Source organism: Achroia grisella, unplaced genomic scaffold (genome assembly GCF_030625045.1).
Source record: "Achroia grisella isolate CSIRO2021 unplaced genomic scaffold, CSIRO_AGI_Agris_v1 utg1360, whole genome shotgun sequence".
NCBI classification, from domain to species: Eukaryota; Metazoa; Arthropoda; class Insecta; order Lepidoptera; family Pyralidae; genus Achroia; species Achroia grisella.
The window spans coordinates 3151023-3176847 of NW_026712626.1; the positions used below are offsets into that span (position 1 = coordinate 3151023).

General features: G+C 40.1%; 1 protein-coding gene across 2 annotated transcripts in view; it reads right to left on the reverse strand.

Annotated features, from left to right (window-relative positions):
* Nucleotides 1–25825, reverse strand: part of LOC131855290 (atos homolog protein A) — a 76187-nt gene that overhangs the window by 14060 nt on the left and 36302 nt on the right. For both annotated transcript variants that reach the window (XM_059206543.1, XM_059206542.1), the window contains 7 exons: nt 10184–10363; nt 9177–9287; nt 8393–8517; nt 6927–7067; nt 4895–6445; nt 4407–4633; nt 3677–3840 (listed from right to left, as the gene is read on the reverse strand). In XM_059206543.1, coding sequence (XP_059062526.1) covers nt 3677–3840; nt 4407–4633; nt 4895–6445; nt 6927–7067; nt 8393–8517; nt 9177–9287; nt 10184–10363 — 2499 coding nt within the window. The remainder of the gene's footprint in view (nt 1–3676; nt 3841–4406; nt 4634–4894; nt 6446–6926; nt 7068–8392; nt 8518–9176; nt 9288–10183; nt 10364–25825) is intronic.

Here is a 25825-nt window from a genome sequence, read left to right on the forward strand (position 1 = left end):
GTCTGTGCTATGCACGGGGCGGAACGGCGTTGTAGTGCCGAGGGAAATGGAACGCGGTGTTCCACAGGGGTCGGTTCTGGGCCCGATCCTGTGGAACATCGGGTATGATTGGAACCTGCGGGGCGCCCTTTTAACGGGCACTGACCTCGTGTGTTACGCGGATGACACCTTGGTCACTGCCCGGGGGCGGGACCTACGGGAGGCTACCCGCTTTGCCACGGCAAGCGTGGCGCTGGTCGTCGGCCGAATAAGGAGGCTTGGGCTCCAGGTGGCGCTGGAGAAGACCGAGGTCCTATGTTTTCATGGACCTCGGCGCGCGCCACCTCCGGATGCCCAGCTGGTCGTCAGTGGCCAGAGGGTGGGGGTCAAGCCCTGTATTAGGTATTTGGGGCTTGACCTGGACAGTCGTTGGAGCTTCCGCGCTCATTTCCGGAACCTGGTCCCTCGCCTTATGGCAGCCGCCGGCGCTCTTAGCTGGCTGCTGCCAAACGTGAGGGGCCCGGGAGAAGGTTCCCGCCGCCTATACCTCGGCGTGGTGCGGTCCATGGCCCTGTACGGGGCCCCCATCTGGGTGGGGGCCCTAGGTAGGAAAATGTGGCCTGTCTTAACAGGCCACACAGGGCCATGGCCATCAGGGCCATTAGAGGCTACCGCACCATATCCGGGGAAGCGGCGGGTCTGCTGGCGGGGTCTCCTCCGTGGGACTTGGTAGCGGAGCTCCACGCGTCAGTGTACCACTGGCGCGCGGAGCGACGTTCCATGGGGGAGGCACTCGCTGGTCACGAGATCGAAGCGCGGAGGTCCGACTTTCGGCGGATCCTCAGGATCAGGTGGAGAGAAAGGCTGGCCAGTCCATCGGCCGGCCTGAGGACCGTCGAGGCTGTCCGTCCCATCCTCAAACGGTGGATGAATAGGAGATGGCCACTGACGTACCGCATGACGCAGATACTGTCCGGGCACGGATGCTTCGGGCGGTATCTGTGTCATGTGGCGAGGAAGGAGCCGACGACCGGCTGCCACGAGTGCGGAGGTGTTGAGGACACGGCGCAACACACGCTGGAAATATGTCCAGCGTTTGAGAGTGAGCGCCGTGTCCTCACACGAATAGTGGGGGACGATCTCTCGCTGCCGAATTTAGTTCGGAGGATGGTCAGTAGCGAGAGATCGTGGCTGGCGGTGAGCTCCTTCTGCGAGGAAGTTATCTCGCGGAAGGAGGCGGCGGAAAGGGAGCGGGAGTCAGCTCGTCCCGCTTCCCTCCGCCGCAGAAGAGCCAGGCCTAGAGGTGGGAGCGTATCCAACTCCGCCCCCCTCTATCCCCCACTGGGGCCGGGGTGACTGCCTTGAGGGAGGCAGTTCCCCCAATCCAAAGGCCCCGGAGGTGTGCGCGTGTACCCACACGCCTCCACAATGGAGTAGGGCGAAATAGGTCGCCCTAACCACAAAACGAGATGGGGCCTGCCCTACAACATCTACAGGGCGGGCCGTCGCCGTCGGAGCTGGGGTAGAATGCACCTGCGATCCCCTGGCTCCGGCATAGGCGCTCGTAGGTACACCGTGTGGTTTTTTAGTGGGTACAAGACCCACACACCACCTCGCCATCCCTCCGGCGGGGTGACGGTCTTTTGAAGATTTTTCCACACGTTAAAAAAAAAAAAAAAAGGGAGTTAAGTTAGGCAGCCACCCAATCCAAAGGCCCCGGAGGTGTGCGCGTGTACCCACACGCCTCCAGAATGGAGTAGGGCGAAATAGGTCGCCCTAACCACATAACGAGATGGGGCCTGCCCTACAACATCTACAGGGCGGGCCGTCGCCGTCGGAGCTGGGGTAGAAATGCACTTGCGAATCCCCTGGCTCCGGCATAGGCGCTCGTAGGTAGGTTTTCGTAAGTACAAATCTCACACACCGCCCCGTCCTCCCTCCGGCGGGGTGACGGTCTTTTGAAGATTTTCCACACGTTAAAAAAAAAAAGGGAATTAAGTTAGGCAGCCTCCCAATTCGATGGCACCGGAGGTGTGCGCGTGTTTGTACGCCTCCACAATGGAGTAGGGCGATATAGGTCGCCCTAACAACGAGATGGGGTCTGCCTTATAACATCTACAGGGCGGGTTGACCCCGTCAGGGTCGCGGTAGTCATGCTAGCGCGACCTCAATGGGGCAATGGGGCTCGTAGGTAACACCGTGTGTTTAGAGGGTTCAAAATCCGCAGATTTTTTATTATTAATGTTTCTAAGGACTGTATTTTTAATATATTTTAATTTTAGTTACAAGAGAAACTACGGTCGCTGTAGGTAAAAGACATATATTTCAAAATGACAAATAATAGAACACTAGAAAATGGATTTTAATATATAAAAAAATACAATAAAAGTCTAAAAAGGTGCGTCGTGCACACCCCTCGTCATCCCACCGGAGGGACAGCCTATTGAACGGACCATGTAATGCATGCTCCACCAGGGTGCGAGTCCCATATACTGACCATGTAGTGTGCATGCTCCACCAGGGTGCGAGTCCCATATACTGACCATGTAGTGTGCATGCTCCACCAGAGTGCGAGTCCCATGTAGTGTGCATGCTCCACCAGGGTGCGAGTCCCATATACTGACCATGTAGTGTGCATGCTCCACCAGGGTGCGAGTCCCATATACTGACCATGTAGTGTGCATGCTCCACCAGAGTGCGAGTCCCATGTAGTGTGCATGCTCCACCAGGGTGCGAGTCCCATGTAGTGTGCATGCTCCACCAGGGTGCGAGTCCCATGTAGTGTGCATGCTCCACCAGGGTGCGAGTCCCATGTAGTGTGCATGCTCCACCAGGGTGCGAGTCCCATATACTGACCATGTAGTGTGCATGCTCCACCAGGGTGCGAGTCCCATATACTGACCATGTAGTGTGCATGCTCCACCAGGGTGCGAGTCCCATATACTGACCATGTAGTGTGCATGCTCCACCAGGGTGCGAGTCCCATATACTGACCATGTAGTGTGCATGCTCCACCAGAGTGCGAGTCCCATGTAGTGTGCATGCTCCACCAGGGTGCGAGTCCCATGTAGTGTGCATGCTCCACCAGGGTGCGAGTCCCATATACTGACCATGTAGTGTGCATGCTCCACCAGAGTGCGAGTCCCATGTAGTGTGCATGCTCCACCAGGGTGCGAGTCCCATATACTGACCATGTAGTGTGCATGCTCCACCAGGGTGCGAGTCCCATATACTGACCATGTAGTGTGCATGCTCCACCAGGGAGCGAGTCCCATATACTGACCATGTAGTGTGCATGATCCACCAGGGAGCGAGTCCCATATACTGACCATGTAGTGTGCATGATCCACCAGGGTGCGAGTTCCATATACTGACCATGTAGTGTGCATGATCCACCAGGGAGCGAGTCCCATATACTGACCATGTAGTGTGCATGATCCACCAGGGTGCGAGTTCCATATACTGACCATGTAGTGTGCATGATCCACCAGCGTGCGAGTCCCATATACTGACCATGTAGTGTGCATGCTCCACCAGGGTGCGAGTCCCATATACTGACCATGTAGTGTGCATCCTCCACCAGGGTGCGAGTCCCATATACTGACCCTGTAGTGTGCATGCTCCACCAGGGTGCGAGTCCCATATACTGACCATATAGTGTGCATGCTCCACCAGGGTGCTAGTCCCATATACTGACCATGTACGGCGCGTTGGTGCCACCGGGCGCGTAGAAAAAGACGGTGACGGGCAGCCGGCGGTGCGGCGGGCAGAAGGCGCCCGAGGCGGCCAGCTCGGCGCTGAAGCCGGCCACCGTGGCCACCGGCTCCAGGCGGCCCTGCAGCGCGCACTCCTCGAAGCTGCCTGCGGGGTCACAACTTCACCTTTATACCTACCCATAATCCACACTCCGTACATAGTTGGGTGACATGCTGGATGGACATTTTTATGGGATACATTTACGATATTCAAAGATAACCGGAAGGTTGTTTAGAAAGGATTGCTTATGCGATAAGATCTTATTTATATTCTTTATAATTTACGTCTGGTGCAATAAAGAGTGTTGACAGAAATATTACAAGTGTAGGCACAGAACTATAGAGAAACTAGCTGTCCCGGCAAACGTTGTTTTACCTTAAAATAAAAAAAAAATTAGGGGTGCACTACCCCTAACATTTAGAGGGATGAAAAATAGATGTTGGCCGATTCTCAGACCTACTCAATACGCTCACAAAATTTCATGAGAATCGGTCAAGCCGTTTCGGAGGAGTATGGGAACGAAAACTGTGACACGAGAATTTGATATATAAGATAACATAACAAAGTAAAATTTACGTATATTTTACGTATATGTTACGTTGCGTTAAGTTAATTTAACGTTAAGTTTAGTTAATTTTAAGGTAATTTTATCGTATATAATTTTCACTCACCCAGAAGTCCACCGCTGGGACCAATCTTCAATTTCGATGTTTGAGCTTTCTTCGTCTTTGGCGGTGGTGTGCCGGGGCTGACAGTTTGTGCGGGGGGTGGGGTGGGGGCAGTGGCGGGGACGATGGGGGTGGGGGTGTGCTCGACGACGGGGACGGGGGTTGGCAGCGGGGACGACGGGGAAGCTGGTGGTGCCGGCGACATGGGTGAGATCGGGTGGAACAGGGCGCTGTAAAACAAAAAACGGCAATTACTTTTCAGTATCTACATGAAGTAGAAATATTGATTAAAAAATATGAATATAATAATAATATATTAGGTTAATGATAAAATTAATCTACATAGGTGTAGTTTCTTTCTATTATACTTATAAGCATTGATTAAATCTAATAATTAATTTTATTGATATACAGTTTTTATAAAAGATCGTGTAATATTTCCTATTCGTTTAATATTGTGTGGTAAAGACAAAAAGTTAAGTGATACGAACCTTTTTATACCAGAAATTCCATTAATGGAGTCATCAAAATCGAAGCAATTGTTCCCCCTCCTCAAAGGGGCTGGACTGGACGTCAATGGGAGCCCAGTCTTCGTGTGGAACACCATCGACGCAGCCGAATCGAACCGCCACCTAAACCTATCCATATCCGTCGGGGACGGCACTGTATCCTGTCCTTTTTTTGGCTCCGGGAACTGAAACCCAACCTCGTCGGATGGCGATTCCATATCGCACTTATCAATTGTACCATAGTCACATTTCTCGTACAGAACATAATCTTCACTTATAGAGAAGGTCTTCTGTCTTTTTGTCTCTGGTTTCACCGAGAACACTGTATCATCATTCCTCAGATGCAACTCCTCCATATCCTTCTCCGTCTCCCTCGAGCTTCTGTCGGACACGATCTTCTCTATTCGATCCACAACAGGATAAAATCGTCTCAATTTAGGTCTCTTTATAATAGACTCACTCTCTAATTCTAAACTATTATTATATATATCACACATTATATTACTACTAGAATTATCACATTTATGCTTTTTCAACGCTTTGTCATCTTCTTCGCATTTCCTTCTCGCTCCGTTCTGTTCTTGGCATTTGTTTATCGCGTCCAATAGCACCTCTGATTGATCCAACAGAGCCAGATTGTAATTCGCTTCTGATCTGACCATTCTTCTGTCAGAGCATCCATCGCATTTCATTAGCAACGGTGTACCACACTGGCAAGATATATCGTCCGTTTGTGTAGACACCGTATTTGTCTTCTTAAACTCTGTCGGTGGAATGCTAACGGTTTCGACAAAAGGTGATTTGGACTCTATCCTACTGGCCGGCAGCGTCAAATAAGTTTGGTTTCTATAACAGCCAATAGCTCTAAACCGGTCAAACCTTGCCGCTTGCAGTATCGGAATGGACGTATGCGTTTCTTTAGCCTTCAAATTGTCTCCTTCCGACGATGTACTGTCGCATAACTTCTTCATTTTGCTCTCTTTCCGCAACCGCCTTTTGTATTTCGCTATCTCTTTCAATCTCCTCTCGTCCAACTTCTTCGGCTCCTGACTTAATCTAGTGGAAGATCTGTGATTGCTGTCCGATTCGTCGTCACAGTTGCATTTGTGTTTGCCATTCTCGCTGCACGGTGTATGCATTCTGTCGTCCAGTATTTTCTTGCCTTTATCTGATTCGTTGAAATCGGACTTGTATTTTGTAGACCTAGGCCCTAAAGTGAGATCATTGAGTATACCAACCAATTCCTCTTGGATATTAGTTGGGTCTTTACCAGCTCTGCGACAATTACATTTGACCACGGGGATTTCGTCGACGCGCGGGAGACTTTCAAGGACAACCTTGAGGTATATGCTCTCGCCAATATCCGTGATGGGGAAATTGTGATCGGTGGGTGGTCTAGTGAATTCAGACATGTGATTCTCGCCAGGTATCTTTATGGAGTAGACGATATGCAGTTTGCGTTCATCGTTGATTGGTTCGTCGCAGTTGGATTCGAGTTTTTTGATGTTGCATGTACCACGGCTCAGTTTGCGTCTGAAACACACAGATCATAATCCATTTAGTTAGTAACATAATTATAGGGTACATTATTACTGATTAATATAACATTGACGTGAGAACATGTTTCCGAATGAGTGAATGCAAGAACGAGATGGTCGGATCCATGAGAAGGGCAAACAGAGCGAGTGACAGACTATGAAAGTCTGCGCTACCAAAAATATACACGTCATAATAGATATTGAATTTCTAAGAAATAAAACGTATTTAGTTTTTGGCAAAATTTCGTTATTGATTTGCTCTCGGCCGAAAATTTCTAAAGTTGTTCTTCGAAATCAGGATTCATAATACAACTCTCTTAAGCATTGCACGAATTTGCGCTTGAGATAAAATTGATTATCTGTCTAGATTATCAAATCTGTGCGACTATGCCGACTGAGAGAATATTGGTCATCAAAATCTATTCCCGGCTAGAGCACCACTAAATGTAATAGCAATATTAAAAAGAGATCCATACCTGCGTTCGGTGGGATTATCCGCCTCATCACCTTTGGATTTGAGGGTGGCCAGCCATGCAGACAACTGCGAGAAGTGGAGCTGCGACCTGATGGCGTTTAACAGCCACTGCGACGTTATGAACCCTGGTGTCTCATGATTTCTGGAATTTGCAAGCTCTTTATTAGGAGACTACCCGCAAATTGTACCTTTACTAGATTTTTAATCAGACACGATGTAACACAAGATACATCATCCGTTTGAAAGGACACCGCATGTGTCTTGGTAAACTCTGTTGGTGGAATGCTTTTATTTCTTGCTTGGAAGAAATTTTCTGAAATTCCTCAGAGACTTCTACTTTTCTTCAATGAAATTGGAATGGCAAACAAACTACCGTCGTCTCTATACATGAACAGCACTACGGCATCTCGTTATCATGGCACCTGTGAGAACCCTCATGTGTTGCAATTCCGTAGGACTAAGATGTCATACCTCTTATCCTGTAATTACACTACCTCATCCTACAACTGAAGCATCATAAAAGGTTGCTGCTTAGAGCTGAAATAGGTGGGACCCATACAGGGGAAAAAGGGATTGTTAATAATGTGGACTGCTGTTCTTATTACTAGCAATGTACCATGTCAAGTGATCTCCACGAGGTGTCCACACCTGGAAACCATCGTGATAACTTCTTGGTGAAATTGTCACGATGAGCTAACTGACCTGACCTTAGGCTCATCTTATCATCTTTCACTAGTGCCCCGCCAGCGTAAACCGTTAGCGCAGACGGGTGCACCACTCCATTATCACACGCAGACGATTTTGTACGAAATCTACCTCCTGAGGTCTATAAGCCTTTAATATCAATATATTTTAAGATGAATGTATCTATATGTCAAACATACGGGGTCATTGTTATTCGCTAGAGATCAGTGACGATCGTCTATTACGAGGTCACATTGCAGTCGTCTAAAACAATCACAATTGTAAACAGTTGTCTGTATTTGCTAGTGTACAATTACACTTCCACTTCTTTGTAATTGGTTTAAGGGATAGACTTAACATAAATACAGGGCCGCGTTTCACCTATTAGAGACCCTGGGTCTGGTGACACATTAGGATAAGGGGCCGTTATGAAAAATAGTCTTAAAAAGCCTTTATGTGATGAGGAGTTCAAGTTCTTGCTAGACATTTATAAAACAGAACAAATTACAAAAAAGAACAAATTGAGCATTTGTTAAGTAGTAAGAAATTCGTAAGCATTTGTTAAGACTGATTTTCAGGCGAGAGTAGAGTAGCTATCGGTTATCGTTTGGTAATGGAGTAGGGACTAGACTAGACTAGGGGGGTCCAATCAATCACGGGCCCTGGGCACATGCCCAGTGTGGTGGAGAAGAGGGGCCTATCAATACGGTACGGTAACCATTTACCATCAGATGGGCCGTGTGCTTGTTTGCCACCATAGTAGTATAAAAAAAAAATACTCACTTATGCAGCAGCGCGCTGATCGTCCAGCGTTCTAGAAGCAGGGCGCGCTGCGTGTGCTTGTCATAGTTAGACTCCGCGCGGTTCAACGTCGAGAAACAGTCAGGACAATCGGGCGCCAGAAGCACCTGCAAAGAATAATCAGTAACCGTCCCTATATTAGCTGCCTTTACACCGCTGTTTCTCGCCCGAATCGGCTTTTAAGCAGGAAAGAGTGCGTATGCAAAACGCGGCCACAATTTCGCTTATATCGATCGTGCTTTGATCATTTTTGTAATCAATAATCACTACAAAATGGCAAATCTTTGTTTTCAAGTTTCCACGTTGTCCCTTTGGGGAAGCTTGAATTTCAAGAATACTATCATTGCCTTTCCTAATATTTCTGTTTTCTTGATAACCCCGCTTGTCTTTGTCTTGTCTATGTCTTATAATAAGAAGACCAGATAACCATCATCGTCATCATCATTTACTTTTCCTTATCCCATATCATTTGGGGTCGGTTCAGAATATCTTCGTCTCTATTCGCAGTCATTTCGTTATACACTTATTTTCTTGCCATATCATCTTTCACACATCCATCCATCTCGTTTGGCCTCCCTTTGTCCATTATTCATATGTCATCCTTTCATCATACACAAATCTAAATTCAAATATTATTTATACATATAGACTTGTAGACTTTTATGCAGGTAATATTTTCTTATCACTATCCCTAGTTGAGTAAAATTGTCAAGGAACTAAACTCGTACATTTTTTATGTATCCCGAAATATAAGTAAACTACTCACCTCAATACATATGGGTATCTGATCGGTCCAGAGCGCCTGCACGTGGTTGCTGAGCTTGGCTTCAACAGCTGGCCGCGGCTCCTCAGTTTCTGGCTTCGGCTGGCTCTGGACCTGGAATCGAAACAGTATACCATTACTTGTTTATACCCGGCAGAACTTTAGGTTACGTATTTGATAGCAGCAACATTCAGAAAGATTCTACTGTGCTTCGCAACATAACAAATACTAGGACCTCATAAGTTATTTGTTGAAAAGTTGAGCTTCGTTCTCGTGTGGCAACTACTGCGCTGGATAAGGCAACTGCTATTTCTCTGCGTAATGATGAATTCTAGGATTTCATAATTTGGTTGGTGGCAGGTATAGTGAAGATAAATGTGCACTAGAGACATACAGCCTTCAGCTCTACGTCGGAATAAATACCAGGACATCATAAGGTACTTCTAACTGGTGGAAGGTATAGAATTAAGGTGAAACGTCACCTAGAGCAGCCATATATATGCTCTAGCTGCTTTATGAAAACAAGACATTTGCCGTAACAAATACCAGGTCCTCATAACTCATTTGTTGGCTGGTAGAAGGTTTAGTACTGAGGAGAAAGAGAGCATGCGCTGTAACTTTCAAAATACAGACAAGACATTTGTTCTGCAATAAACACTAGGACCTCATAAATTACTAGGTGGCCGGTGGAAGGTTTCAAACTGAGGAGAAACCACCGAGAGAGCATTCGCTTTTAATTTCCTTTACACACAAGACCTTTGCTCCACGCAGTAATAAATACCAGGACTTCATAACTTACTTGAAGTTGGTGAAAGGTTTAGAATCTTTAGAATTAAGGAGCAACGTCATCTCGAGTAAACACTAGAAATTTACCGCAATAACTACCAGAACCTCAGAACTTGTTGGCTGGTGGAAGATTAAAAAAAAAATAACCGAGAATATACGGTCTTTCATATTCATACAAGGCATTTGCTCTGCACCGTAATAAAAACCAGGACATCATAACTTACTTGTTGGCTGGTGGAAGGTTTAGCGGCGAGAAGCTTGGCCTGTAGCAGCCGGTCTCGCGTGGGGACTGGCGCTCGGGACACGGGGCTGGTGCTCCGCGCCCTGATGATGAGGCGGCCCAACTCCAACAGGAGGTTGGGGCCTGTCGCCGGCGCCGTTGGCAGCGTCTCGCAGCTGTGCATCTGAAAACACAGATTTACTTAATCACAATGTTAGATCACCTCGACTCCTGCTGCGTCGATAGCAGCAGGATCATCCGCAGGCCCTTATGGACCGCTGGGTTCGTGCCTTGAGCTTACACCCCTTGCTCGGGCATATTGCTGGGGTGAACCACCCCATCGTCGTTCATTTACCGGCTAAAAGTCGGAAACCGGATACTTATAAGTAGTCGGTCAGCCCGCTTGTGTGCTCTCTCTTGATTATGCGCTACGTTTATTTTTTTTATTTATTTCAAATCAATGGCGTTACAATTTAATTTACATTAATGTATTTTGTAATATTAAATCTACTATAGGTTTCACTTAATTAACACAAAGTATGTAGTATTGCACTAAAACAAAATAACCAAATAGAAAAGAAAGAAAGAAAGAAAATTGTTTAATTGGTACACTGAAAATAATTTTTAAAATTAAGTTTACATTTTATATTAATAATTAGAGTACCAACTAGGTCTCCGCTCAGCATATGTCGTGACGGGGTGCCACGACGCTGGTTTTCAGCGGACACCTTATATACAATAAATATAATAAAATAATAATACACATACATACATAGATCTAGGCGGATAACACAAACAAAACATTTACGACATAATACCATATATAAATAAAAACCAAACATAAACTACACACTGAAAACATAAAATAAACAAACATAAATTCTGGTGATATAGGAAATCAATGAATTAACTGAACACACAAAAAAAATATGAATTAAATAAATGATTGAATGAATGAGTGTGGAAGCTATACATCTCCATATAATATATACTACACACTGATGCCGGTAACTTGTCTATACAATGTATGCAGTGTGTATATTAAGATATTTTTTACTTAATACTATAAGTAAATACACTGTAGTTTCACTACATATATATGAAAATATTAATACTTGATTAGTTTCTTAATTCATCCATTTTAGTTTCTGTTTTCTTATACTTTATTTTACTATAATAGTATACTTTGCAACTAAATCAAACTAATTTCTAAAAACATTACAAATTTGTATTTGATGGTCTTGGTGGTCTTGCTGTTTAGCACACCGCTTTACTTCCGATGGTCGCGGGTTCGATTCCTCGCTCGGTGCAAACATTTGTATTCATGACTACGATTATTTGTATCGGCCTGGTTGTTTTCTATGTATATTATATATGTATTTACAAAAAAATATATAATAATAATAATCTCAGGACAATTCACACAGCGCCATCTAGACCCAAGTTAAGCTAGCTAAAGCTTGTTTTTTTTTTGTAAATACATACATAGTCGTTTAGTACCTACCTATAACACGAGCTTTGTTCTCTGTGGGACTAGATAGCGCTGTGTTAATTGTCCAGGGTTATTTAATTAAATCATTTGTTATATAAGATATATTACTATTATTTTCCTAATATATAAAAAAAAGCTAAATTCTGCGCAATTGTTAAACTGACAATAGCGTATCCTTTATAAATAATATCAACACATAAACAGATATTATTCATAGATAACAGAAACAAAACCTTTTATATTTAATACGCATTAATTGAAAATTACGTATTCAATATTTTATTTTTATACTTTATTCACCACGGTCGGTCAGCCTACGTCGGTACCTGTATCCCTTCACACTTCAGTACTTCAGACATAGTTTTTTTTTGGTTCGATTTTTCCCTCTTCAGGGAAAGGCAAAAGGACTCAGCCCATACAGCCATTGTCTTCAGTGTGTGTTGTTATAAATGTTTTTTTTCGAATAATTGTCTTCACGTTATAAATCTTGAAATGTTGATATGACGTACTCAAAAATAAGTTTATAAGTTTCTGGGTTCTTCAATAGATTCTGCATGGAGCGCGGGATCTCCATTTTATCATATATATTGATCAATTTATCACTGAAAATTAATCGCTGCAATGCGAAATGATGACAATCAAAAATACAAGTGATCTAGTGATCTAGTGATTGTGATGTCGGCAGAACGGAAGTCACATATAGGGGACGAAACCATTTTCAGCCTATGTAAATGCTTCTTATATTTTCCATGTACAATTCTCATTACATTTCACTACTGTAACTGTATGGCAGTTACGTCAAAATTCTACAAGATGGCGTTACTAAAAAACAGTAAGTATGATCTACGAAAAAAAAATTAATCAAAACAATACGCTATACTGCCCAATCGTCCAGATACTAAATTAAATATTTAAATAAAGAAAACAAACCTTTTACTCCTTCTACGTTAAAATTCATTAAATAATCACAGATTTAAAATATTAATTATCTGGTAAAATGTCCTATTTCAGTGAGCGCCTGTTGCCAACGCCCCAGTTTAAAAATAGAACACGCGCCGTAAACAACAAGAGCGCTGCAGCGCTTTTTGAAGCCTTCCTTCACTGTATGCATTTTTCATCAAGCGTGAATACATTTGCTTAATTCCTTTATCTACCTCGACCTACTAGTGAATCTATACTAATATGATAAAAAGATGGCGGATTTTGTTATGAATAAAGCAAATTTCAGAATGAAATAATGCACCGATTTGAGAAATTCTTTCTAGAAAATATATGATTCCAGAAATAGATCTATAGTAATATTATTTTGACGGCCTCATTGGTCTAATGGTTTAATACACTGCCATACTTCCGATGGTCGCTGGTTCGAATCCTCGCACGGCACAAACATTTGTATTCATGAGTATGATTGTTTGTGTCGGTGTAGGTGTTTCCTACGTACTTAGAAAAAAAATCTATATATTTGTATCAGTTATCTAGTACCCATAACACAAGCTTTAGTTAGCTTAACTTGGGTCTAGATTACGCTTTGTGGTTTGTCCTGAGATTATTATTATTAACGCGAAAGTTGAGTGTGTATGAATCGATGTTTGTTACTCTTTCACGCAAAAACTACTGAACGGATTTTGATGAAACTTTACAGTAATGTAGCTTACTAGCTACCCCGGGTTCGCACGGGTGTACATGTATTATATATATAAACCTTCCTCTTGAATCACTCTATCTATTAAAAAAACCCATCGAAATCCGTTGCGTAGTTTTAAAGATTTAAGCATACATAGGGCGGACAGACAGCGACAGCGACTTTATTTTATATTATATAATGTTACATTAGAATAACACATATACATATATATTTCAAAATATATTTTTTAATGACGTAGAAATATAACGATAAATGTCCAGTAAGTCTGATGCAGACGATCCACTAGTAAATTATAGAGTTTGTTTGTTTATTTGTCCTTTTACAACGACTAAAACGGCTTAACTAATTTTAATGAAAATTTATATGAAGATAGATTGCACCCCAAGGATCAACATAAGTTATTCTATATATCATAAGGAGACAGAGGAAATCGGGGGTAACAAATATATACCACACTCACTCACATAAGACACTTACAACAAAATCAGCTGTGTCTTTACAGACTTAATTAGTATAATAACTTAGTACTTAGTACCCGCGACTTCGTCCGCGTGGAATTTAACATTAACTTTCGACTTGTAAATATGATCTTACAAGGATTATTTAAAAGAGCAACACACAAGTTTCTTGCTCGTTCTTGTGATGAGACAGCTTTCCGAACGAGCGGTAGATAGATAAAAAAAATGTTATGACTATTCAAAAGTGCTTAAATTAATGATTTTCTATTCTATTGTAGTTGAGTATAGTTGGCAAACCTATCTACAACTGTAACACAGCTTATAAAGCAAGCTATTTGCCAGCTGAAATAGGTGAGACTGATGTACACACGCAAACAACTTTTAATAGTATACCTCAAACAAATTAACTAACAATTTCCTTCCCAAGCGCTTTTTTTTTTGTGTATGATAATGGAAGGGTGCACCCATCTGCGCTAACGGTTTACGCTGGCGGGGCACCAGTGGAGGATGATAAGATGAGCATGAGGTCAGGTCAGTTAGCACATCGTGACAAATTCACCAAGAATTTATCACGATGGTTTCCAGGGTGAACCGCGTGGAGGTCGACCTGACATGGTACATTGCTAGCAATGGGATCATCAGTCCACATTACTAACAATCATCTTTCCCCCCATATGTTAGGGGTGGACAACCCTTATCAATTAGGGGTATAAAAAATAGTAGCCGATTCTCATGGTACATTGCTAGTAATGGGAGTTACTAGTTCCCATTGCTAACAATCCCCTTCCGGGGGGAAGGGGATTGTTAGTAATGTAGATTGATGAATGGGGTTACCCATTGCTAGCAATGTACCATGTCAGGTCGACCTCCACGCGGTTCCCCCTGGAAACCACCGTGTTAAATTCCTGGAGAATTTGTCACGATGTGCTAACTGACCTGACCTCATGCTCATCTTATCATCCTCCACTGGTGCCCCGCCAGTGTAAACCGTTAGCGCAGACGGGTGCACCATTCCATTATCATCCACAAAAAAAAAAACATTCCCCTTCCCCCCTCCCAAGCGCTTCATGTAGCCAAGTTTTATAACTCTGTGACGAATAACGATATTTCAAGCGCTGCAGCGCTGCATGCGGTTTCTCTGTCAGTAGGTCAAGGTTGGGTACAAGGACACACCCCTATAAAATTTATATTATATAATTACCCTAGCTGTCCAGTCATACGTTGTTTTTCTATGTAAATTAATAACGCTATAAAAAATAGGGGTTGGTGATAGTAGGGTGAAAGTTTAGGGTTGTATGTATTTTTATGCCACAATAAAAATTAAAAAAATATTTTTTTTTTTGGATGAGCCACCCTTAACACATATAGAGGTATTAAAATTAGTTATAGATCTATTCTTAGACCTACTAAATCATCATTCTTCCTTATCCCATTTATTTGAGGTCGTCGTAATATGTTTTTCTCTTCCATTCATCTCTGTTCGCAGTCATCTCGTTATTTACTCCCTTTCTTACCATATCATCTTTCACACAGTCCATCCATCTCTTTTTCGGTCTTCCTCTGCCCTTATAACCATCCACATTCATATGTAACACCTTTCTTAGACCTACTGAATATACATATAAAATTTCATCAAAATCGGTCTAGCCGTTTCTGATGAGTATAAACACGAAACCTGTGACACGACAATTTTATATAATAGAAGGTATGTATATTATATAATACGTTTTGTGTAATCTTGGTTTCTGAATGTCAACTGTATGAAGAAAACCAATCTAAATATATATAACTCAAAGGTGACTGACATAGTGATCTATCAACGCACAGCCCAAACCACTGGACGAATCGGGCTGAAATTTGGCATGCAGGTAGATGTTATGACGTAGGCATCCGCTAAGAAAGTGCTTTGATTAATTCTACCCCCAAACGGATAAAATAGGGGATGAAAGTTTATATGAAACTTTGTCAATTTTAAACCGATCGGGCTGAGACTTTGCATGCATAAAGCTACTACGTCGTATGCATATCCTTAGAAAGGATTTTGATAAATTCCACCCCTAAGGGGATAAATTAACGCGAGCGATGCCGCGGGGAAAAGCTAATATATTCATATATAAAGATAGAATATATTTTTGTATGTCTATTTTCACTGTATAATTCAAATAAAATAGTCTGCACTGTACATTTATATCAAACTAACATAATAAAAATAAATAAACCTGGACAATTATCACAGCGCCATCTAGTCCCACGGCAAGCAAAGCTTGTGTTATGGGTACTAGACAACTGATATAAATACTTAGATATTTTTTATGTAAACACATATTTAATATACATACAAAACATGCAGACCGATACAAACTATCATACTAATGAATAAAAATATTTGTACCGTGCGAGGAATCGAACCCGCGGCCAAGGAAATAAATAAATTAAATTAATCGGCCTAATATTAATTAAAATTGGAGTGTCTGTTTGTAATATTGAAATAACCGTTTTTTACTACATGCATATGAATATAAATACAGTACATACACCAAAATAACATTTCTAACAAATTTCGTCTGTATGTCTATTTATTCCGGCTAATCTCTGAAATGGCTGGACCGATTTTGATGGTACTTTTTTTGGCTGATATCTGTTGTAATAAGGAGTAACTTAGGCTACTTTTGTTTTAGAAAAATAAAGTAAAGTCCACGCGGACTAAGTCACTGGTTAGTCTTCAATATATATCTATGTACCTTGCAGAATGACTGTCATATAGGAGGTAGTTCACCTCAGTGAACAAAGGTAGTTGGGGCGTGGTCTGCAGTGGAATCCTGACCTAGTTGGCCGCACCGCGCCCACGAGCAGCACTTCAGCGCTTGACAGGTCAAACAGCGTAGCAACAATGCAGCTGGTATTGCCTTCACTAATTAATATTGTAATTGTATTGATTTTACGCATATCGTTAGCCCAGACGGGTGAACCATTACATTATCTATACATATAAATAAAATTGGAGTGTCTGTTTGTAATATTGAAATAACCGTTTTTTACTACATGCTTATGAATAAATACGGTGCATACACCAAAATAACACTTTTTATAATTTTTGTCTGTCTGTCTGCCTGTTTGTTTTCTGGATAATCTCTGAAATGGTAGCTGATGTAATAAGGAGTAACTTAGCCTACTTTAATTTTAGAAAAATACAGTTAAAATCACGCGGACGAATTCGCGAGATCAGCTGGTAGTCTATAAAAATACTCAGATATAGATATATATATATATATTAATTTTAATGTGACGTTACGAAATTAGAACCCCTCTTCATCCCGTGTCACTTTTTCGGCCCCTTCCTGAAGTATGACGCAACTTACAGATAGCCCCCAATGAATATAAATACCACAATATATTTATAGTAATGAGAGAAATGTATATCGTTAGCGTAAATGTATGCACCATTCTATTATAAACTATAAAAATATACTCTTAGATATACGTATATTAATTAAAGAAATTAGAACCCCTCTTCACCCCTTGTCACAAATTGTCACATTTTTTCGCCCCTTCCTAAAGTGTGACGTAGCTTATAGATAGCTCCTAATGAATATAACACAATATATTTACAGTAATAATAAGATAAATGTATACCGTTAGCGAAGACAGATGCATATAATCTGTAAAAATATCTACTTATATGTGTACATTAATTAAAGAAATTAGAACCCCTCTTCATCCCATGTCACACACTGTCACACTTTTTCGCCCCTTCCTAAAGTGTGACGCAACTTATAGATAGCCCCTAATAAATATAACACAATATATTTATAGTAATGAGAGAAATGAACTGAGATAGTTGACCCTTCGCGATGTAGGTGTATGTATGAGTCCACTTGTGTACTATACTTAGCTAGCCGGAAGCATAATTATCTCGACCCCATGCTACATCGACACGGTTATTGCTGAATTGTTTTTTTAACCGACATCACAAAAACATGTGATCAATTGTGTGACCTGTATTTTCTTTACTTTATACTAGCTGTTCCCGCGACTTAGTCCGCGTGGAATTTAACTTTATTTTTCTAAAATAGAAGTAGCCTAAGTTACTCCTTATTACATCAGCTACCTGCCAAAAAAAGTCCCGTCAAAATCAGTCCAGCCATTTCACAGATTAGTCGGAACAAACAGACAGACAGACAAACATTGTAAAAAATGTTATTTTGGTGTATGTACCGTATTTATATTCATATGCATGTAGTAAAAAACGGTTATTTCAATATTACAAACAGACACTCCAATTTTATTTATATGTATAGATATTTAATGGCATTCCCATAAAAGACCTGTTGACTTTAATTAGATTAGATTAGATAGATAAATAGATTAGATATATTTAGCACGATAAATAACTGAGATTTAAACTTTTAACCAAAACAGAGCTCACACAGAGCACTGGCGCTGCTAGGCGACTGAATAATCTTAGACATGACTTTATACAAAGTCTTACTTTAGTTAGTCACATTCTAGGAATAAAAAAAATAGGTGTGATGACACATTGGTCTAACAAAATAAATACTGTCCAAAGACCGATGTGGTTCAATAACATTGATTCAATAACAAAAAAATTATTAAAACAACACGGCGACTCCTAATCAGTCCATTAACTCCGGGGTATCGAACTGGTGACCTCATTGACTCACTCACCCACCACTTACAGATTGCAAGTACCAGGAGATAATAACAATGAAGATTTATCTGACACGTGTTCGTTCTAATTCAGATAGCTCTGTCCCGTTCTGTCAAAATGGCGGTCTTTCACTGGAGCGCGGGAAAGCAGTGTTTCAAATTCCTAATTTAAAATGAAATATAGAATATGAAAAATTTTGACATTAATCTGAAGTTGACATAAGTTTTATGATGGTTAATAAGTGCAATATAAAAATTTAAAAAATAGATTTTAATCTACTTAACATTAAAGTTGACTTTTCTAAATTAGTGTTTTTTTTATTAAATGCAGTTCAGTATTAATTATTTGACATATAAATTTTAAATAATACACAGCTTTTTAATAATGATAGAATGTTTAAAATCAGAAAAAGTTTTTACCGAAGACAATGGCTGTATGGGCAGAGTCCTTTGACTGAGACGGGAAAACATTACCAAAAGAAAATAGAGAAAGATTTGATTTTTGTTTACAAAATGGATAAACTCAAAAAATACTCGGTTGATTTTAAAAATTATTTCAACTGTAGACTTATCAGTTAGTTATATCTTAATCTTAATTATAAATACGAAAGTTTGTATGGTTGTTGTTAGGAAAAACTACTGAACGAGTTTTGAAGAAACTGTGCAGTAATATAGATGCATCAGAATAACACAAAGGCATATTCCGCGCATAAAGGTGAAACCGCGGGCAGTGCTCGTTTTAAAATAAAGATCACAACAAAAACATCAAATCAGTGCTAACTTAATAAACAGATTTCTTATTTCCATTTAATTAGTTCAACCGAGAATTAAACCCGGATCCGTGTACAAGTATGAAGTTATCGAGGTCGTCAATAATTACAATGGAATGGAAAGTGATTCAAAAGTGATTGGGTCATTGCAAACCAGACTGATATTGGGGGAAAGGTGATTAGTAATGTGGATTTTGACCCCATTGCTAGCAATATACCATGTCAGGTTGACCTCCACGCGGTTCCTCCTGGAAACCATCTTGATAAATTCCTGGTGAATTTGTCACGATGTGCTAACTGACCTGACCTCATGCTCATCTTATCATCCTCCACTGGTGCCCCGCCAGCGTAAACCGTTAGCGCAGGCGGGTGCACCATTCTATTATCATCCAAAAGAAACAGTATCATGTTACATCATTAAGTAAAATCGGGGTTCTTTTGTTGATATAAGATAAGATAGAATTATCAGGATCACATCTTCAATAAATTGACGCTGCACATCAATTAACCTTCTGCCCACCTTCATGAAATAGGACTACTGGCCGAAAGGTGTGGTGTATCGGCGCTACCGTGGCAGATTGCCGTCTTCAGTGCCGTGATAACACAGACAATATTATTGTATTAGTTTTTCAATATTATATTATATGTATGTTAGGCAGGGCACATAGCTCGTAGGACAGATGGCCGTTGGGGCAGTAAAGTCCTCGAGTGGCGACCACGGACCGGAAGACGCAGCGTGGGAAGGCCTCCAGCAAGGTGGACCGACGATCTGGTCAAGATCGCTGGAAGGCATTGGATGCGAGCAGCGCAGGACCGATCGTCGTGGAGATCTTTGGGGAGGCCTATGTCCAGCAGTGGACGTCTTCCGGGCTGCGATGATGATGATGATGATGATGTATGTTAGTCTATAAGGTATTTATAATATGGGCCTAGTTGCCTGAAATAAATGAATAAATAAATAAATTAAGCCTCAAAAATCGGAATAATCCGCCAAAAGAACATTTACAACACTAATACGGAACTGAATGGCTGGAGTCCGATACTACCTTTACAGCACTTGTAAATTATTACTTTGTTATCAAACTTCCTAACTGATAACGCCACGGCCTTGTGATTGCGATACAATAGCGATAAAACAACAGCAACGTGTTGCTATTGGGTCAATGGGTTTTGCAATCAAATTGCTAAATTAGGTAACTGTTAAAGTGCGTACGTGTGGGAATGGTAACCAAGCTTATCAGCTTGGTTTACCTTGTTTTTATGGATGATAATGAAACTGTGCACCCGCCTGCGCTAACGGTTTACACGGGGCACCAGTGGAGGATGATAAGATGAACATGAAGTCATGTCAGTTAGCACATCGTGGTATTTTTTTCTTCAAAGGACAATTCACACAGCGCCAGCTAGTCCCAAGCTAAACCGAGTTTGTGTTATGGGTACTAGACAACTGATATAAATACATGGATGCATTTTTTTTGTAAATAAATACATATTATACATAGAAAACACCCAGACCGATACAATCATACTCGTGAATACAAATGTTTGTACCGTGCGAGGAATCGAACCCACGACCAACGGATAGTAAAGCGGTGTGCTAAACCACTAGACGACCGAGGCTGTGAAATTCATCAATAATCATAAATTTATGACCATGGTTTCCAGGGGGAACTACGTAGACTGTAATGCAGACGAAGTTACTTTAGCGAGGTGAAATTTGTAAATATACAGATTGACCTCCACGCAGTCCCCCCTGGAAACCATCCTGATAAATTGTAATTTTCATTGATAAATGTCAAAGGAAGTGTAATGCAGACGAAGTTGTACGGGTCAGCTAGTATAATCTATAATAAAGAGAGTTTAACACCTAATGAAATGAAAAAAAGAAAACATCTTGTATGTACCGAAGTTTGTATTTTTTTTCGTTGATCATGAAATGATGCAACGACTGCGTTACCGATTTACACTGGCGGGGCACCAGTGGAAGATGATAAGACGAGCATGAGGTCAGGTCAGTTAGCACATCGTGATAAATTCGCTATAAATTTATCATGATGGTGTTCTGGGGGAACCATCACGCAGGTCAACCTGACATGGTGCATTGGTAGTAATGGGGTTATTAATCCACATCACTAACAATCCCCTTTCCCTCATTGTGGTACTGTTGGTATACCTATATGACAATTTTTTTAAGGATGATAATAGAATGGTGCACCCGCCTGCGCAAATAGATAAGACAATAGCAACCACATCCTATGAGAAAATTTACCGTAAAGTAAGATTATTAATTCCAGTCAGTAAAATGACATTTCCAGTGTTGCACGTTTTTAGTCCCAAATAAATAGTGATGTGGTAGAATCGTCACATCACACTTATTTGACATGCCCAATTTACATAATATCCTTTTAAATTATACCCTATGTGTTATTCTGATGTATAAACCATATTACTGTAAAATTTCATCAAACTACATTCAGTAGTTTTTGCGTGAAAGAGTAACAAACATCCATCTATACTCACAATCTTTCGCGTTTATAACATTATTACGAGACTCAAGTTAGTTTAAATAGTTAAACCTAGACGTTAGCACAGTTATGATTATCATTATACCCGTATTAAATTTTAAACATATGATTTATATTAATATAAATCATCACAATCGGCATTTTTACAACGTTGTTTAAATGCGTTATCAGCTCGTTAGGTAATCAGTTGTTCGATAACATCTTTCATTAAGAACACAATATGATTAAAAACTCATTATATTATACATACACTATTATTTTATCGTACTAAATGAACATAGTTATCAGTGTATATATATATAGTTATATATATATGTATACACATATATGATAACATACAACTGCAAACCAGTAATCAGTATCTTACTAATATTATAAACAAGAAAATTTGTGAGTATGGCTGGATTTTTGTTACTTTTTCACGCAAAAACTAATTAATGGAATTTAATGAAACTTTACAGTAATATAACTTAGAATAATTTACAATAATATTGTTTATACATGAGAATAACACATAGGTTATAATTTAAAAAAAATATTATGTTAATTGGGCGAAATGTAATGTCCAGTAAGCTTGATGAAGAAGTTGCACAGGTCAGATAGTCTATAATGATAAACGCGAAAGTTTGTGGGTATGAACGGATAGGTGGACGTTTGTTACTCTTTCACGCAAAAACTACTAAACGGATTTCGATGATACTTTCCAGGAATATAGCTTATACATCAGAATACCATGTACGTTGTAATTTAAAAGGATATTATGTAAATTGGGCGAAATATAATGATAAATGTCAAGTAATTGTAATGCAGACGAAGTTGGGCGGGTCAGCTAGTTATTTATAGTTTAGCGATGTAGAGTTAAATATTTGAGTGAGTGGATACTTTGGTCTCACAGTTTGTATCTGGGCTTAATAATAAATATATATTTCTTATATATATAGTCCTTCCCCACCACTGCCCATCAACCGCTTTCTGTTCTTACCTAATGGTTAGCTGGTAGAGAATGCCATATGGCATTAAGCTCGCCAAATTGTACAATTTTTAAAAGTGCAATAAAGAATAAATAAATAAATAAATATTTAAAAAATCCCTTTATTCTATTGGTTACAATTGTTAAAAACTTTTTAAATACTAGCATATGCATATAGCACAGTATGACTATTCAAAATGCGTGTATTGAGTTTATTTGAATAATGATTGTTTATATTTCTAATTTAAGGTATACAGTCAGATATATATATGATGCTAAAAAATTAAACTGTTATAAAAAAATCAAAACTTACTTCCCTGTCATACCTAATTAATTTATTAATTTTATTACTAATTTTGTACAATATGACTTCAAAAGTGCTTGTGTTGAGTTTATTTGAATAATGATTATTTATATTTCTAATTTATATAGTCAGATATATATCTGATGCTAAAAAATTAAAAAAAAAACAAAAATTCAGACCTAATTTTGTAATATACCCAGAACAACATGGGCATATCAAGTGTTGCTTTCACCATGTTATCAACAGCTGCCGATACTTCGTAATCCGCCATCTTGGATATGCCTTAACCACTGTAATCCCAGATAGCATAATCAGGACTTCAGGCGGGAAGGAGATTGTTAGTAATGAGGACTCATGACTCCATTACTAGCAATGTACCATGTCAGGTTGACCACGCGATTCCCCCTGGAAACCATGGTGATAAATTCCTGGTGAATTTGTCACGATGGGCTAACTGACCTGACCTCATTTTCATCTTATCATACTCCTCTGGTGCCCTGCGCAACCCGTTAGCACAGGCGAGTGCATCATTCCATTATCTATACATCTATACCTATAAATAAAATTGGAGTGTCTGTTTGTTTTTTCATCATCATCGCAGCCCGGAAGACGTCCACTGCTGGACATAGGCCTCCCCCAAAGATCTCCACGACGATCGGTCCTGCGCTGCTCGCATCCAATGCCTTCCTTTGTTTTTTACTACATGCATATAAATATAAATACGGTATATACACCAAAATATCAGTTTTTACAATTTTTGTCTGTCTGTTTGTTCTGGCTAATCTCTGAAATGGCGGGACTGATTTTGACGGGACTTATTTTGGCAGGTAGCTGATGTAATAGGGAGTAGCTTAGGCTATTTTTATTTGAGAAAAATAGCCAGCCATCCATAAAAATATCAGGACTTCATACTATGACGATATTTACTCAATAATAACCCGTTTCATTTAGCACTGCATTTCACTTGTAACGCTTTGAAATGTACAAAAAAAGAACAACAATAAATATTTATGATGCAAACATAACATTATCTTCGCGTATACTGTGCGAACGGGCAGCCATGTTGTTAGAGTGAGACGCGTTGATACGCTGCGATAAAGAGCGAGCGGGATAGCAAATTGTTTGTCAACATTGCGCGCACGATCTAAATAGACTCGCTCTTCCGCATTCGCGCTACGTTTGTAGGTTAACCATAAATTATACAGTTCTCGGGATGTTGCAGTTGGAAATATTATTTTTAGTTTGTTTTACACTAATTGAAATGTTAAGCAAATTTAGACTTTACGGCTAGTACAGACATCACAAAATACGTTGTCTCGTGGTATGGTATACCCATGTCATTCCTAAAGACTAAAATGTTATGCATCCGTAACCTGTAATTTCTCTGACATTTCTCACTCATCATTCTTATTCAACCATATTGCATTATATCGATTTGATGACTTCGGTGGTCTAGAGGTTTAAGACACCGCTTTACCTCCGATGGTCGCTGGTTCGATTCCTCGCACAGTGTAACGGTGTCATGGGTACTAGATAACTGATACAAATACGTACATTTTTTTCATAAATACATACATATTATACATAGAAAACACCCAGACCGATACAAACAATCATATTCATGAATACAAATGTTTGTGCCCTGTGGAATCGAACCCGAGAACATCGGCTATACCAATAGGCGGGTATACCAACATCGCCATCGTTTAAATATAAATTCAGTTCAAAATATCTTTATTCATGTAGGTCTATTACAGACTCTTATGATATGTCAAATCTACCGTCAGTTCGGAATGTTTCGAGATGATAAGAACTGACAAGAAACTCAACTCGTATTCTTTTCAAATAAATGTTGTACATGTTTACAATAATACAGATACATTTTTAAATTCAAATTTGTGAGAATAGAGTGACCACCAGCATATGCTATTGCAAAAACAAATAGTGTAATCAGTGTTCGTAACCCGAACAGCAACTGTCATTGGATGTTAAGTGCATGCTCCATATAGCATGCAACTAGTATCATAGCATCTAGCATATATAACATATAGTATACTCCATTCTACTATCATTGCATAGTAAAAAATAAAGTCGCTGTCGCTGTCTGTCCCTATGTATGCTTAAATCTTTAAAACTACGCAACGGATTTTGAAGCGGTTTTTTTAAATAGATAGATTAATTCAAGAGGAAGGTTTATTATAATACATGTACATCCATGCGAAGTCGGGGTGGGTTTTTTTTTTTTTGATTGAGCATATTTTTTTAACTCTTAGCTTCTGCGTTTGCGCTTTCGTAGTCGGCGTGGGTAGCTAGTCACCTAAAAAAAAACTAAATGCATAATTTCATAACGCTGTTTACGCAATACGTTTTACTGATAACGACGCAGCCAATTTATATTTATAAACACTTTTTTTGTCTTCTACATGTTTATATATATTATTTCAGTAGAGAGACTGAAATCGTAGCGAGATGTTTGCCAATATGAGATGTTGTCACGACAACCGGTATGTTACGGTTATTACAGTATCCCATCAAAAACATAAATGTGAAATGATAGCCGAGTTTAATATTATGATATATGCCTTGATTGTTGACTTCTACGACAAAAGAGATGAGATCTAAAAAAAATGTATTTATAACAATATAAAATATAATTCCTTTTTATAACTTAGGATAATATACTGTAGCCTAAGGTCTCCAAATGGTTCGTGTAACACACACACACACACACACACACACATACACACGGTGCTGCTCGCCAGTTCTCTTACTTGAAACTCGGCTATGAGACGCTACTGCGTGTCTAGATCTTTA